Below are 15,000 nucleotides of genomic sequence, written 5' to 3'. Positions count from 1 at the left end.
TCTCACCCCCCCTGGTCCCCCTGTCTAACCCCCCTGGTCCCCCTGTCTCACCCCCCCTGGTCCCCCTGTCTAACCCCCCTGGTCCCCCTGTCTAACCCCCCTGGTCCCCCTGTCTAAACCCCCTGGTTCCTGTCTAACCCCCCTGGTGCCCCTGTCTAACCCCCCTGGTCCCCCTGTCTAACCCCCCTGGTCCCCCTGTCTAACCCCCCTGGTGCCCCTGTCTCACCCCCCTTGGTGCCCCTGTCTAACCCCCCTGGTCCCCCTGTCTAACCCCCCTGGTCCCCCTGTCTAAACCCCCTGGTTCCTGTCTAACCCCCCTGGTCCCCCTGTCTAACCCCCCTGGTCCCCCTGTCTAACCCCCCCCTGGTCCCCCTGTCTAACCCCCCTGGTCCCCCTGTCTAACCCCCCCCTGGTCCCCCTGTCTAACCCCCCTGGTCCCCCTGTCTAACCCCCCTGGTCCCCCCCCCAGGCCGTGGTGGTGCAGCAGGACAGCCTCCTGGAGGACCAGAGGCAGACGCTGGGCGAGCGCTCCTCCTCCTTCTCCTTCGCCTCCTCGCGGCCCTCCTCGCGGCCCAGCTCGCTCATCGAGCAGGAGAAGCAGCGCAGCGTGGAGAGGAGGCGGCAGGAGCTGGCGTCGCTGCACAAGGAGCAGGCGGCCCACGTGGAGGAGCGGCGGCAGCGGGAGAGGGAGTGGGACGTCCGCGAGCAGCAGCTCACCGACAGGGAGGTCGTTCTGCGCGTCCAGGTACCCCTGCCCCCGCCTGTGTGTGGCTAGGGTTAGCATGTAGCTCCTGTTGTTAATGTGGTGGTAATGTAGCTAGGGTTAGCATGTGGCTCCTGTTGTTAATGCGGTGTTAGCATGTAGATAGGGTTAGCATGTAGCTCCTGTTGTTAATGTGGTGTTAGCATGTAGCTAGGGTTAGCGTGTAGCTCCCGCTGTTAATTTAGCTAGTGTAAGCATGTAGCTCCTGTTGTTAATGTGGTGGTAGCATGTAGCTAGGGTTAGCATGTGGCCCCTGTTGTTAATGTGGTGTTAGCATGTAGCTAGGGTTAGCATGTGGTTCTGGTTTTTAATGTGGTGTTAGCGTGTAGCTAGGGTTAGCATGTAGCTCATGTTGTTAATGTGTTGTTAGCGTGTAGCTAGGGTTAGCATGTAGCTCCTGTAGTTGATGTGGCGTTAGCATGTACCTAGGGTTAGCATGTAGCTCCGGTTGTTAATGTGGCCTTAGCATTTAGCTATTGTAAGCATGTTTCTGGAATTGGTTAATGTACTGCTAGGATGCAGCTAGTGTAGGCATGTAGCTAGCCTGAGGTGGCCTATGATCGTTCATGTAGCGTTAGAGGGGTTTTACGGCCATTTCCGTAATATCATTTCCATTATATTAACTTATACAAGTTCTAAGTTTATAATTTCTTTTAATTTGGGATGTTGTTAGTGTTGCCTAATGCAAGGTGAGGATTTTGCTAGCTAACGTAATGGAGCAGTTAATGTTAGCTGGTGTAGCGTTAGCATGCATTAGCCGCTGGGCTCTCCTCATAAACCGTTGTGTGGCTCCAGGAGGAGGAGGCGAACCAGCTGCGGCAGGATCTGGAGGAGGAGAACCAGGAGTTCCAGCTGAAGAAGGAGCAGTACCAGAGGGACCTGGAGCGACTCAGAGACGCCCAGAGGAAGCTGGACCGGGACCGGGAGGGGGTGCAGCGGGACCTCGACCGGCTGGCCCAGGTACCCCCTCCAGGCCCCAGAGGGACGGGTGGACGCTAGCGGGAAGGAAGGATAGAAGTTATATCGATAGATGGGTTGATAGATAGATAAAGGGGTAGAGAGAGAGAGAGAGAGAGAGAGAGAGAGAGAGAGAGAGAGAGAGAGAGAGAGAGAGAGAGAGAGAGAGAGAGAGAGAGAGAGAGAGAGAGAGAGAGAGAGAGAGAGAGAGAGAGAGAGAGAGAGAGAGAGGGGGGGAGAGGGGGGGGAGAGGGGGGGAGAGAGAGAGAGGCAGGCAGGCAGACAGACAGACAGACAGATAGATTGGTAAGAAAAAATAGATCGATACTTATATTTCATCCCTGGGGGAAATGAAGGAATTAGTTTCTAAAGAATGGAACCCATCCATGTCTCAATGAAGGATTTTTTTCTCTCAAAATCAATTTGATCTGCGGAGAGAAAAGCCAGAAGCTCTAGTCATAATGGCCCCTCAAAGTCCCCCCTCTCTCCCCCCTGCTCCCCCCTCCCCAGAGGACGAGCGACCCCTCCGGCACCTCGGAGGACTACCTGCCCCAGCCACCGGGGGGCTCTGGTTCCTCAGAGCAGGGGGTCCCCCAGCCCTGGCCCCGGGGGGAGTCCCTGGTGCGGCCACAGGCCCCGGCCCAGCTGCCGCCGCCGCTGGCCCCCAGTAAGCCCAAGGGACGCAACCTGAACCCCTTCTCCTCCGGGGACGGGCCGGTCGCCGGCCGCCTCCTGCAGCTCGCCAAGAACAAGGACAAGGACAAGGACAAGGAGAAGGAGAAGGAGAAGAAGGAGAAGGAGAAGGAGAAGGAGAAGAAGAAGAAGAAGGGGAAAGTGGGCGCACCGCAGGGGACAGGTGAGGAGTCGGGGGACGAGGATGTGCAGGGCACGCGTCTGTAGAGGATCCATCATTCATGGCCGCACCTGCTTGTTAATGTCGTGTGTCTGATGTCACTGATGTCCAATGATTTAAGAGCAGTGCATACATAAAGATTGGATCAGATTGGATTACAATTCAATTATTCTGATGCTCTCTACTCTCTGCCCCCAGAGTCCCAGAACCTCAATGAGGCTCAGCTGGAAGGCGAGATTTACTTCTGTTGAGAGGAGCACATCGCAAGGCGTCCGTGACTGGCTAACTAATCATCAGGACAACCGCACCCAGTCTGGCTAACCTCCAGTCTGGCTAGCCTCCAGTTTTGTTAGCCTCCTGTCCGGCTAGTCTCAGTCTGGTTAGCCTCCAGTCATTCTAGCCTTCAGTATGGCTAGCCTCAAGTCAGGTTAGCCTCCAGTCTTGCCACCCTCTGGTCTGGCTAGCCTCCTGTATGGCTCAACTCCAGTCTGGCCAACCCCGAAGGCCTGACAGTCCCAAAGAGTGCCTGACTGGTACCACAGGTCCACTTAATCCTAACACAGTCAACGCACAGGCCTGCTAAACTAGGATTGGCTAGCCCCCTTTGTTGGCTAATCCCTACGTCATTAACTCCCAGTCCAACCCAGCACCAAGGCAACAGCCTTGTACGTCACCGATGTACCCAAGACCCGTTAACCCTACAGGTACAGTGAATGGAGACCCCCGAAGGTCCACGTCACTTATGCATTAGACACTCCCACACCGAACGGGCTCTGGTTGTGTTCCGGGACCGCTCCGTCCGGGACACTAGAACGGTATGTAAGAGGTACATCTGAGCCCAGAGGACAATCCCGACGCACGCGACACGTGTGACGTGGACAAAGAACTGAACCGTTCATCCCAGCCATCTTTTGACCAGCAGAAGAAAAACATTTTTTTGAGGAAGGTGCACCAGCGCCCTTGAGATCATAACCTCATCTGACCCCAGGTATGAGGGCGTTGTCGAAGATGTCCTCAAAACAAAACATGATCTGCCTTTTTCCCACGCAAGCTTCACCCTCAAGCACCAGGAGGCGCCGTTCAACGTTTCTCTCTGCTTCGAGACATTTCATGTGGATAGTTTCCTCTTTGCGATCGAGTTTCTGTTCACCCTGTTTTGGGCTGTTTAGGATTTAGCCATCTCAGATCTGGAGCTGCACTGGTGTCTACTGGGGCTCACTGATGCGCTCTTCCTGTGACGTTGGAAGCAAGATCGTTTGTTTCAACTCATTAAAATCACTAGAGAGGCCTGATCCTGACGGGAGCTAGTTAAATCAGTATGAAAATAACAAAATAGACCTGTTCTTGACACATTGATCCACACTGTGTTGTCTCAGAGTTCTAGATTAATAGATACTGACACATTGTAGTTGACCGTTAACTGATCGTAGTCCTTCACAGGTCTTCACCTGTCGTATTCGCCATGCTCTCATGTGAGGATGTTATAAGTGACGTAGCGGTGGGCCTGGCGGGGACCATGGCTCCAGCCCTGATGGATGGAGGGAGGATGGTCGGACCCAGAAGCAGGCATAGGACCACTGATAGAGATTAAGGGGAAAGGCATTGGGAGATCAAAACACAAGGACTATGGTATAATTCCCTTTATTAATGATATTATTCATATAATTATTTTTTAACAATATTAAGGTTATGATCGGCAGTACAATCCGTGTCCCAGACCACTGACCTGCTGGACGGGAAAGATTTAGAAAAAAAAAAAAAAATATATATATATATATATATATATGATAGATGCATCTCCCTGCTCGTTGATGACAGCGTCCTTGTGTTGGTTTTTTGAGGGGCGAGTGACATTGGGTCACATGGGGTAGGAGAGGGAGGGAGTGACAATTCAATGCTTTTATCAATCACACGGCCAGAGTTGAATGAGAAGGAATAGATTTGATACCTCGGCTTCACAAGATAAAGATATGCTTGTACTATAGGCTACCGTTTATTTGTTTTAAATTATATAATAAATGGCAAAACATGTAAATATGATTTGTGTACAAAGACACAAAATCAAATGTATGAAGATATTTTATTTGATTGTACTGCCACATTTTGTAATATTGAGTTATTTATGATTGATTGTCGTCCTTCAGGGGAAATTCCAGACTTGTGTTTCTGTTAAAATAAAGATGTATTATGTACAGTTACAGCAGTTGGTCTGTTGTGGTCACTGGATCTAAGGTACTGGAATAGAGTGGGGTCCTTTATTTAAAAAGGAAAGTGTTAGGAGAAAACAATTACACAAGAGATGTTGGCCAATCTAATGCAGGAAGCCAAGGACAGTACACAGTCAAAATACAACAATTTTTAATCGTACAATTATTATTTGTTAATAAACAATTCAATTTAGTAGATTTGTTCAATGGAAAGGATTATTTTCCTACATGATCATTAATAAATTGCATTTCTTGAGGCTGTACATACACCACACGAGTCACGACAAGGCCTCCAGCAATTCATATCCATTTGTTGAAACAGAGAAAACACATGTTAAAAAGTATTCAAGCCATCTTTCACAGAAAGAACAAAGTCACATTAAATGTCCCTTGATTAATCACGTGCACTTGATTTGCTAAGTTCTGATGAGATCAGATATACCCTGATGAAGAACACAGTTAAACATCATAGCATAAGACCTCTGGTTCTTAATATTCAATCTGCTTATTTTATGAATCATTTCAGATTAATCTTGAAGATTGATCTTTCAATCTCATATTATCACAATAACAGGAGACGAAACAGTCGGAGGAAGCGCTGTGTCTGGACGATGCCCTCTGGTGGGCGAGAATAGCAACAACACAGATTGCGCTCAACAGAAGTCAACGGCATGCTATGCTCAACGGCAACAGACCATCGTCAGACATTTCTGACTCTAGGCAAAAATAACGTTTAGAAGTGCTCAACAAACCCCTTTGGCAGTGTAGTATACGTGTGGGTGGCGATTGCTGGTCCTCACGTGGTGAGAATACTGGAAGTTGCCCGAAGGTGAAACATATTGAGAGGATATATCTAATAATATTGAGGTTATTGATGTATTCAGAGCATGGCTGCCTTTGCATTTGATAAGCACCTTCTGGTTTTACATATAAATGACAGACGGTGGAAACAACTTCAGACATCAACCGTAGTCACATTTCATTAGTGGTTTTCCCGCTTCCTCAAATTAATTACAATTGTAAAATTCACAAGTTACAATCTTTCATGAAATAACAGTCTCTACTACTTGATTTATTAAATAAATAGTGATTTGAAGACAAATACACAAAAATAAACATCTACAACAATAAATCAATATCAGCCGCACCGATGTAAAGTTTAAACAGTATCGACCAAGACAAGATTGCATGTCAGTGCTGATTAGAACCTTAAACAAATTATTGTGTTATATCTCAACACTATACAGCCTCTCCCAATAGGGGTCACTGACACAGCCTACTGCACTGCCTAGTGGTTGATCTGAGCTATAATGGTGATAAACTGCAACTTGGTTTGCATTGTTGGGCATCAATAAAGACCCAGAAATGGTGGAGAATGTGTCGGAACACATTTCACAGTAGAATGGTCAGTCAATCTTGAGTATGTTGACTCTTTCTCTTCCTTATATTGAACTGTTTATTATAGTATATTATAGTACAGTATTCAGACTACACTGCATTTATAATTTGACTACGTTCAGAGAATAAAATGACATTCTTCCTCTCCCTTAAGTAGAAATATTATGTTGATACAGTTAGTATTGTCAGTTTTTTTATACACAATATATATATCTATATATATATATATAGATATATATATAGAGGTATGTTAAGACATTGGTAGTTGTTTACCGATGCTTTTATAAGTAACTTCTAAAATCCTACATTTTGTATATTTGTACATGTTCCTTTTGTTGAATGCATTTCTATCAATTTCAGACCTTAACTCCTTAGTTTTGTAATAAGGATCATCATTATAATATTACGATTGAATGAATCATGTTGAACACCCACCTGAATTCCTTGGTGCTGTAACCCTGCCCTTAGCCTACGGGTAGCTAGTCATCAGGCTACACATAGCTACTGTCAGTAGCCTACAGGTAGCTAGTCATCAGGCTACACATAGCTACTGTCAGTAGCCTACAGGTAGCTAGTCATCAGGCTACACATAGCTACTGTCAGTAGCCTACAGGTAGCTAGTCATCAGGCTACACATAGCTACTGTCAGTAGCCTACAGGTAGCTAGTCATCAGGCTACACATAGCTACTGTCAGTAGCCTGCAGGTAGCTAGTCATCAGGCTACACATAGCTACTGTCAGTAGCCTACAGGTAGCTAGTCATCAGGCTACACATAGCTACTGTCAGTAGCCTACAGGTAGCTAGTCATCAGGCTACACATAGCTACTGTCAGTAGCCTACAGGTAGCTAGTCATCAGGCTACACATAGCTACTGTCAGTAGCCTACAGGTAGCTAGTCATCAGGCTACACATAGCTACTGTCAGTAGCCTGCAGGTAGCTAGTCATCAGGCTACACATAGCTACTGTCAGTAGCCTGCAGGTAGCTAGTCATCAGGCTACACATAGCTACTGTCAGTAGCCTGCAGGTAGCTAGTCATCAGGCTACACATAGCTACTGTCAGTAGCCTGCAGGTAGCTAGTCATCAGGCTACACATAGCTACTGTCAGTAGCCTACAGGTAGCTAGTCATCAGGCTACACATAGCTACTGTCAGTAGCCTACAGGTAGCTAGTCATCAGGCTACACATAGCTACTGTCAGTAGCCTGCAGGTAGCTAGTCATCAGGCTACACATAGCTACTGTCAGTAGCCTGCAGGTAGCTAGTCATCAGGCTACACATAGCTACTGTCACTAGCCTGCAGGTAGCCTAGAGGTAGCTACTGTGACTACCCTACAAGGTAGCTAATTTCACTAGCCTTCCGGTAGCATGTATTGGCTCTGAGTGCATAGGATTGATCAGTGCATACAGTAAATGTCCCACGGCTAGTGCCGGACCTCTTACATGAGCATCGTTCCATGGAGCTGCCTCGTTAATCAATCATCCTTTTTTAACCGGGTGTGGTGCATCTTTGTGCTGTATAGGCCGGGTTCACCTGGCCGCCATCTTGTTTCTAAGCAGTAGCTGGCCTTTGAACCCCCTGGTGGTAGACGGTTGGAAGGTCTATTCGGGGTCTCCTGGACCGGTCTCCAGGGTTTGCGAGTCTTCCCCCTCGTCGGCCAGCTCGGGCTGCTCCTCCCTCCAGTAGGTGAAGGGGCTGAAGGTCTCGGGGTCGGGGGGCTCTGACCCCTGACCCTCGCTGAAGAGCGGGAAGACGTGGTCCACCACCTCGCACAGACGCCCGTATCTGCATGGAATGCACACACACGCACACAGGCACACACACACACACACACATTCGATATAATATATGTATAAGATGAAACATATGTCTACATTTGTATTATCTGTCCGTGGCTGTGTTTGCAGGCCTGTGTGTGTGTGTGTGTGTGTGTGTGTGTGTGTGTGTGTGTGTGTGTGTGTGTGTGTGTGTGTGTGTGTGTGTGTGTGTGTGTGTGTGTGTGTGTGTGTGTGTGTGTGTGTGTGTGCGTGCGTGCGTGCGTGCGTGCGTGCTTGTGAGAGTGTGTGTGTGTGTGTGCGTGTGTGTGTGGGAGACTCACGAGGATATGTTGGTCTTGGCGTGTTCTTGCACCAGCTCTCCTTTGGGGTTGACGGTGAAGATCCTGTTGAGAGGTACGCCCACCTCTTTGTACGAGTACACATCCTAATCAGCACACAGAACACACAAGGTCAACACACAGTACACCAGGATAACACAGGGTCCACACAAGACCCCCCAATTCAAGGTAATATAATTAGAAAATAAATGATTATACAATGATTTTATGAATATAAAAAAACAGCAAGACTGACCTAAATTGTGTGTGTGTGTGTGTGTGTGTGTGTGTGTGTGTGTGTGTGTGTGTGTGTGTGTGTGTGTGTGTGTGTGTGTGTGTGTGTGTGTGTGTGTATATATATTTATGTGTGTGTGTGTGTGTGTGTGTGTGTGTGTGTGTGTGTGCGTATATATATTTATGTGTGTGTGTGTGTGTGTGTGTGTGTATATATATTTATGTGTGTGTGTGTGTGTGTGTGTGTGTGTGTGTGTGTGTGTCCGTCTTACCGTAGCTCTGTTGCCGAAGGCTGCGTAGAACGGTTCCGTGCTGGGGTGGAACAGATGCTTGATGTCCGACAGACACTCGATCTTAAACTTCTCCGGCTTCTTCTCAATCACCTCCCTGATGACGTCCAAACACGGGTGAGCTGCATGCTGCAGTCGAGCTGTGTGTGCTTCATCACGTCTCGGTGTCTGGTGCTACCACCTTCCGAACCGACCGCGCTCGTGTGTTAGTGTACATGTGTGTGCTTGAGTGTACACCATACGAGTGTGTGCGCGCGCGAGTGTGCGCGTGTGAGCGTGCGGTGCATGTGTGAGTGAGCGCGCATGTGTGTAGTCCACAAGTGCATGTGGGTATGTGAGCTTGGGTGTGTGCAATCCTTACGTGCATGTATGTGCGTGCGTGTGTGAGCGTGTGCCTATGCGTGTGTGAGAGTACATGTGCATGTGTGTGTGTGTGTGTGTGTGTGAGCGTATGTGTGTGTGTGTGTGTGCGTAGTCCATACGTGCGCGTGCGTGCGTGTGAACGTGCGTGTGCACGTGCGTGCGCAGTACCTGTGCAGGGCGGAGAAGAGGCTGCTGGGGCTGAGCATGACGGGGCCGACGGGCAGCATGGTGCCTCTCTCGTTCACCCAGTGAAGGTAGCCTCGCGTCATGTCCGCCATGCCGATCGCCCGCGCCGAGCAGTACATGAACTTGTAGCCGTTCCTGGACGAGAGAGGAAGGCCCAGAGCAGGGAGAAAGAGAGGGAGAGGGAGGAGCGGTCAGGGGCAGTAAGTACTTCCTGCTATCCTCGGCTCTCACTAGCTTCACTGGAATCAGATATAGCCCGTCGGAGAACGCTGTCATAAAATATTGAAACGGCCAGGAAGCATGTATGCATGCAAGTATTGTGTTGGCTAACTGCGTAAGAAGCTAAATGCATTGTTTGGTGGGTGTAATTAATGAACTTCAACATTTAATTGGTGTAATAAACAAACTACACCATTTGGGTGGTGTAATAAACAGACTGAACCATCTGTTAGTGTGATACAGGTGAAGCCCATCCCTTGTGGTCAGGGGGGGGGGGGGGTCTTACAGGCTGACGTTGTGGTAGAGCCGGGCGATGTCCTGGTGAGTCCAGTCCTTCCCCAGGGTGGGCAGAATGTGACCCAGGGTGTCGGACCTTCAACCCACACACACACACACACAAACACGCACACACGCAAACACACAGTGATAACGTCAAACCTCCAAAGGAATTTACAACTGCCCTTCCACGTAAACACACACACACACACACACACACACACACACACACACACACACACACACACACACACACACACACACACACACACACACACACACACACGCACAGTCTCTGGTCTCCTCACCTGGTGATGGTTCCGTCTATGTCAGAGATGACTATCTTGTCGTTCCACCGCCACAGGTAGATTGTGCCATGGCAACGGCAGGTACCCTGGTATTGGGTGGTGACGCTGAACACCACGTCGTTTGGCCCCTCCTTCAGCTGCAGGCTGGCCTGCACACACACACACACACACACACACGCACACACACACGCACACACACACACACGCACACACACACACACACGCACACACACACACACACACGCACACACACACACGCGCGCATGCACGCACGCACGCACGCACGCACACAAGTATAATAGCACCTTTTAAAATGGGCGTCACAAACTGCACATGTAAACCCTAAACTGTAGGGCGTGGACCATAAGTGAAAGAAAGTACTAGAATCTAAGTAGATGAATAATGCATAACATGTCAAATAAAACATGAACGTGTAAAATAACAGAAGAAACAACAGCTTAAGAAATACAAGACAAATACAGAAGTGAAAAGTCCCATAAATATGACAGGTCCATCCAGACTACAGTGGTGTTGTGGATGTTTGTCTGCGTACCAGCTGTTCCGAGGTGAGTCTCAGGGTCTTCTTGTAGCACACGTTGCCGGAGGCGGCCAGGGGCTCGGGCTGACCGGATCCCAGGCTGGGATTGGCTGGAGAGTGATCATCATCACTGGAGGAAGACTCCTCCTTCATTCTAAAAAAAAACAATCACAGAGGACCGACGGTTGAATAGGACACTCTGATTGGTGCGTGAGTGGGAGAGCGAAGGGTTGGAAAATACAATTTGTGTAAAAACACAAATAAAAACAGAAATGAACCAGTTGGAAAGCAGTTGGGAAGCAAACAGAAAGCAATTTGAAGGCGGTTGTAAAGCAGTCACCTGTCCATGCCTTCTGGCACGTCCCCCGCCCCAGGCTCTGACTCCTGAAGGTCAAAGGTCAAACGAAACCCGTTATCACATGGTACACTACCACATACATGTTTATATGTTTTAGACATTATTATCTACATACTATTAGAACTAGCATTATAGACATGTTCAAATAGATATAATAAAAAGACATGCAAGCAGCGCTCAACTATTGTCACTAACGATTACTACCTAGGTATGATATCATCATCTCCAGCAGTAGTAGTATGTAGTAAATGTTCTGGTACTATACATTGTTATTTGCAATGTAAATATTGAATTGTAAATATAACCCGCTAAGAGATGTCCACTTCTTACTCTTATTTTATTTATTTATTTATTTATTTAAAATAAATAATATTTATTTATTTATTTATTTATTTATAATCTTATCTTATCTTCTATGCTTGTAGGGTTAGCTTGTAGGGTATTTATATTTATATTTATATTGTATGGAGCACCTGGAACAACAATGGAACAACAATGTCCCCCCGGGGATCAATAAAGTGATTCTGATTCTGATTCTGATAAAGCTGGGTGGGCCGGGTCCTGAACCTGGACCTACCGGGTTGGACTCTGAGTTGCGGCCCCTCCAGGAGAACCACCAGCGGCCCCCCTTCTTGGGCATCCTCTCCTTCATCAGGTTCTCCACCGACGCCTGCGGAGAACCTCTCCCAATCGTAAATCATAACGTGGCGAAGGAACCAAAATAATCAAAACAACCCAAATCAGGTGAGGCGGTGCGAGTGGGACGTCCCGGCGAGACGATGGAAGAGGGCAGGGGGAGAGGGACAGCTCCGGGGGGGGGGGGGGGGGGGAGGGTAACATGAAGGGTACAGAACATATGGACTGGGAGTACATACAGTACATATAGGACAGTATATACTGAATACAGACGGTATATTCAGAGTGTGAATATATACAGTAAATAGAGTATGTACTGCATAAACAATACATACAGTATATACAGACTGAATACATATAGTATATTATAGATGGCCTGGGGAATACATACAGTACAGATTGTACAGTATATACTGCACAGTACATACAGTATGTATGTACAGTGCATACAGTATAGTATACTGTACAGTACATACTTCCTCGTACTGCACGGTGCATACAGGCTGAGCAGGGCCGGAGGCGAACAGAGCGGGGAAGCAGTAGGAAAACAGACCGAACGCAGATAACACATAGCTCAGACACCAGCACTTCAGATACCACACACACACACACACACACACACACACACACACACACACACACACACACACATACACATACACATACACACAGACATGCACACACGCACACGCACACGCACACACAAACACACACACACAAACATAGACAAAGATTACAGACAGAGGGGGACGGATACATAAGCAAACAGAATTGAAATATAAATTAAAATAGATGTGAAAAAGGGAGGTAGAGACGGAGGGAAGGTGTTATTTGAATGTAAGTTAATTAGTTTCACACACTTTATCTAATCTGCAACAATAATCAATCAATCAATCACATGATTGATGTGCGTTGGATATGTTGTGTTTAGTTGTATTGACACTATTATCACACAGCTATATAAGCTCCATTCATTAAATTCCTTCAATGAACAAACAATCGATGTAATCAATAATTCTCCGATGCAATGACAGTAGCCATGTGTAATTGCGTGCGCTCACCTGCGGGAGGGGTTTCTGGTACACCTGCATGGCCAGCATCAGAGGCGCGGCCGTGTTCCAGTTGTAGTACCTAAAATAAACGCCAGAGAGCGCTGGTGTCAAATGTTTCAGGCACGCTCAAATTGACTATTTAAACGGGTAAATAGTCGGTTTCCAACAGTTTCAAATGAATTTCCAACTTAATAAAAAACAAATCCCCCCCCTCCCTTTCACTGTAAAATTTATTCTCTGTCTTTTCCTTTTTTCCTTCCTTTCAGGACCAAGTAAGATGGAGAGGTACGTACTTTGTTCCTAGCTTGACGACCAGGTTGGGGTCATCGATGAGGGAGGGGTTGAGGGAGAACTGCTGGTAAGAAATGGCCTTCTCTAGGAATTGATCTATGGGGGGGTTAAGTGATAACAATGTTTTATTCTGGTATTTTATATTTAAAAAAAGCATACATATATATATATATATATATATATATATATATAGAGTGAAGGTGATGGTATGTTACCGTTGGTGATCTCTCTGTTGGTAGTGAGCCCTCCACACAGGGAGATGGCGACGTGGGGCAGGTCCCCGGTGTGTTCTGATAGGCTGTCGATGCCGCTGTCCATCTCACTGCTGCCCAGGGACTGAGGTGATTGGTCGGTGCTCCGCGGGCGCATCATCTCTGAGCTCCTGGGGGCGGAACCACACACGCTGTCGCTGGGAGGGAGCACGCACGCACACACACACACACACACACACACACACACAGAAACACACACAAATGCACACACACATGCACAGGCACATGCACACACACAAAAACACACAGAGTTAGAAGACATTTTGAAAGCGTTTCATTAGTTCTCGGGATCGATCATGGTACCTTTTGGAGACTTAAACATTTAGCTCTGCCCAGTGATTAATGTTTGCTGTTCTTTATGTGTGTGTGTGTGTGTGTGTGTGTGTGTGTGTGTGTGTGTGTGTGTGTGTGTGTGTGTGTGTGTGTGTGTGTGTGTGTGTGTGTGTAGTCAAATGGGGACATGTGACTATTTACTCAACATGGTACAGGAAATATTTACAGCAGACATTCACGGGGAGTATTTACTGTTTTCACTTTAGTTACACACTACACATCACACACATACTATTCACATTCCTCCCCAGCGCTGAAGGACCTGACTGCGCCGGGACAGACCGTGTTGCCATAACAACCACGGCTGCCCTTGATTGAACACGACAACACACACGGAACTCTCACACGGCAACACACACGGAACACTCACACAAAACTCACAGCAACACACATAGAAAATCACACGACAACACACACAGAACTCTCGCACAGCAACACACAGAACTCTCGCACAATGCATACACAGATAACTCCCTCCCAAATGCGTCCCCTAAACACACCAGCGCACAGGAGAACATGCTGACCGAGACGGTCGGAGACCCACGACTGATTTCCCTGCGGGGACCCGAGGTCATGTGACACCTTGTACCGTTGCGACTAATTCTGCCCCGACGGCATGACCAGCCTGGGACTCCGGTTATGGTAACGCGACCGGAGACGTGAGAGATGTGTTGTGATACGATGTAGGTATGTGAGACATGCAGTATGTACATATGTCATGGGAGATGCATATGTATGCAAATATGGACATGTGTGCACGGCAGAGGGTGTGGATGTCACGTGTGTGTGTGTGTGTGTGTGTGTGTGTGTGTGTGTGTGTGTGTGTGTGTGTGTGTGTGTACAGGGGTGCGTGTGGGCATGCTCGCGATTGTTTCTCGCTTTACCTTTTAGGGAAGTACAGGGCGGCGACCTCTGGCTCCAGCTCCGTGATGTCATCCAGGTACATCCCGTCAGAACCCAGGTGCTGGCTTCGCTTCTCTGGACACATAGGAAGAGGTTGGATACACGTTAATATGGATTGTAATTTAGCAATAAGTGAAGTGTAATCACGTCTCTTTGACTTTAAGTACGAACAGGAAGAGCGGCAGACCAAACTGTGATTCAATTGACTGATAATGTTGCAGTATTGATTGAAGGTTTACGATCAACTTAAGTAGTATCGATTTCAGCGGTGGCTCACTCATTATGTAGGCAATAGGTTTCTCTGCTACATACTTCTCTGCTACATGTCTGCTCATATTTAGAAAGTCCCCCAAAAAAAGTCATCAATACTATACTGCCAGCTTCTAATAAATGTCAGTTAATGTCTAATTAGCAAATATTCAATGCAAACTATTTTCAAGCCAATGTTATGTTGAATGACAACTCTC

The 15,000-nt window shown here is 47.5% G+C and overlaps 2 protein-coding genes across 6 annotated transcripts in view; one reads left to right on the top strand and one right to left on the bottom strand.

Moving 5' to 3' along the window:
- Nucleotides 1-4,773, top strand: part of LOC132472268 (A-kinase anchor protein 13-like) — a 9,863-nt gene extending 5,090 nt beyond the window's left edge. For both annotated transcript variants that reach the window (XM_060071808.1, XM_060071807.1), the window contains exons 7-10: nt 470-745; nt 1,559-1,723; nt 2,231-2,576; nt 2,772-4,773. In XM_060071808.1, coding sequence (XP_059927791.1) covers nt 470-745; nt 1,559-1,723; nt 2,231-2,576; nt 2,772-2,824 — 840 coding nt within the window. In that variant the 3' untranslated portion in view covers nt 2,825-4,773. The remainder of the gene's footprint in view (nt 1-469; nt 746-1,558; nt 1,724-2,230; nt 2,577-2,771) is intronic.
- Nucleotides 4,774-4,914: 141 nt separating this feature from the next.
- Nucleotides 4,915-15,000, bottom strand: part of lpin1a (lipin 1a) — a 27,282-nt gene continuing 17,196 nt past the window's right edge. For 3 of the 4 annotated variants that reach the window (XM_060071803.1, XM_060071804.1, XM_060071806.1), the window contains exons 11-23: nt 14,515-14,608; nt 13,241-13,434; nt 13,028-13,121; nt 12,744-12,813; nt 11,624-11,716; nt 11,029-11,072; nt 10,704-10,842; nt 10,151-10,299; nt 9,853-9,939; nt 9,330-9,482; nt 8,781-8,895; nt 8,278-8,381; nt 4,915-7,964 (exon numbers count right to left, since the gene is read on the bottom strand). In XM_060071803.1, coding sequence (XP_059927786.1) covers nt 7,781-7,964; nt 8,278-8,381; nt 8,781-8,895; nt 9,330-9,482; nt 9,853-9,939; nt 10,151-10,299; nt 10,704-10,842; nt 11,029-11,072; nt 11,624-11,716; nt 12,744-12,813; nt 13,028-13,121; nt 13,241-13,434; nt 14,515-14,608 — 1,520 coding nt within the window. In that variant the 3' untranslated portion in view covers nt 4,915-7,780. The remainder of the gene's footprint in view (nt 7,965-8,277; nt 8,382-8,780; nt 8,896-9,329; nt 9,483-9,852; nt 9,940-10,150; nt 10,300-10,703; nt 10,843-11,028; nt 11,073-11,623; nt 11,717-12,743; nt 12,814-13,027; nt 13,122-13,240; nt 13,435-14,514; nt 14,609-15,000) is intronic. The other variant, XM_060071805.1, reaches the window with a different exon arrangement.

This window comes from Gadus macrocephalus, chromosome 14, assembly GCF_031168955.1.
Source record: "Gadus macrocephalus chromosome 14, ASM3116895v1".
NCBI classification, from domain to species: domain Eukaryota; kingdom Metazoa; phylum Chordata; class Actinopteri; order Gadiformes; family Gadidae; genus Gadus; species Gadus macrocephalus.
The sequence above is the reverse complement of the archived record's forward strand: the minus strand, read 5'-3'. Positions and strand labels throughout refer to the sequence as shown.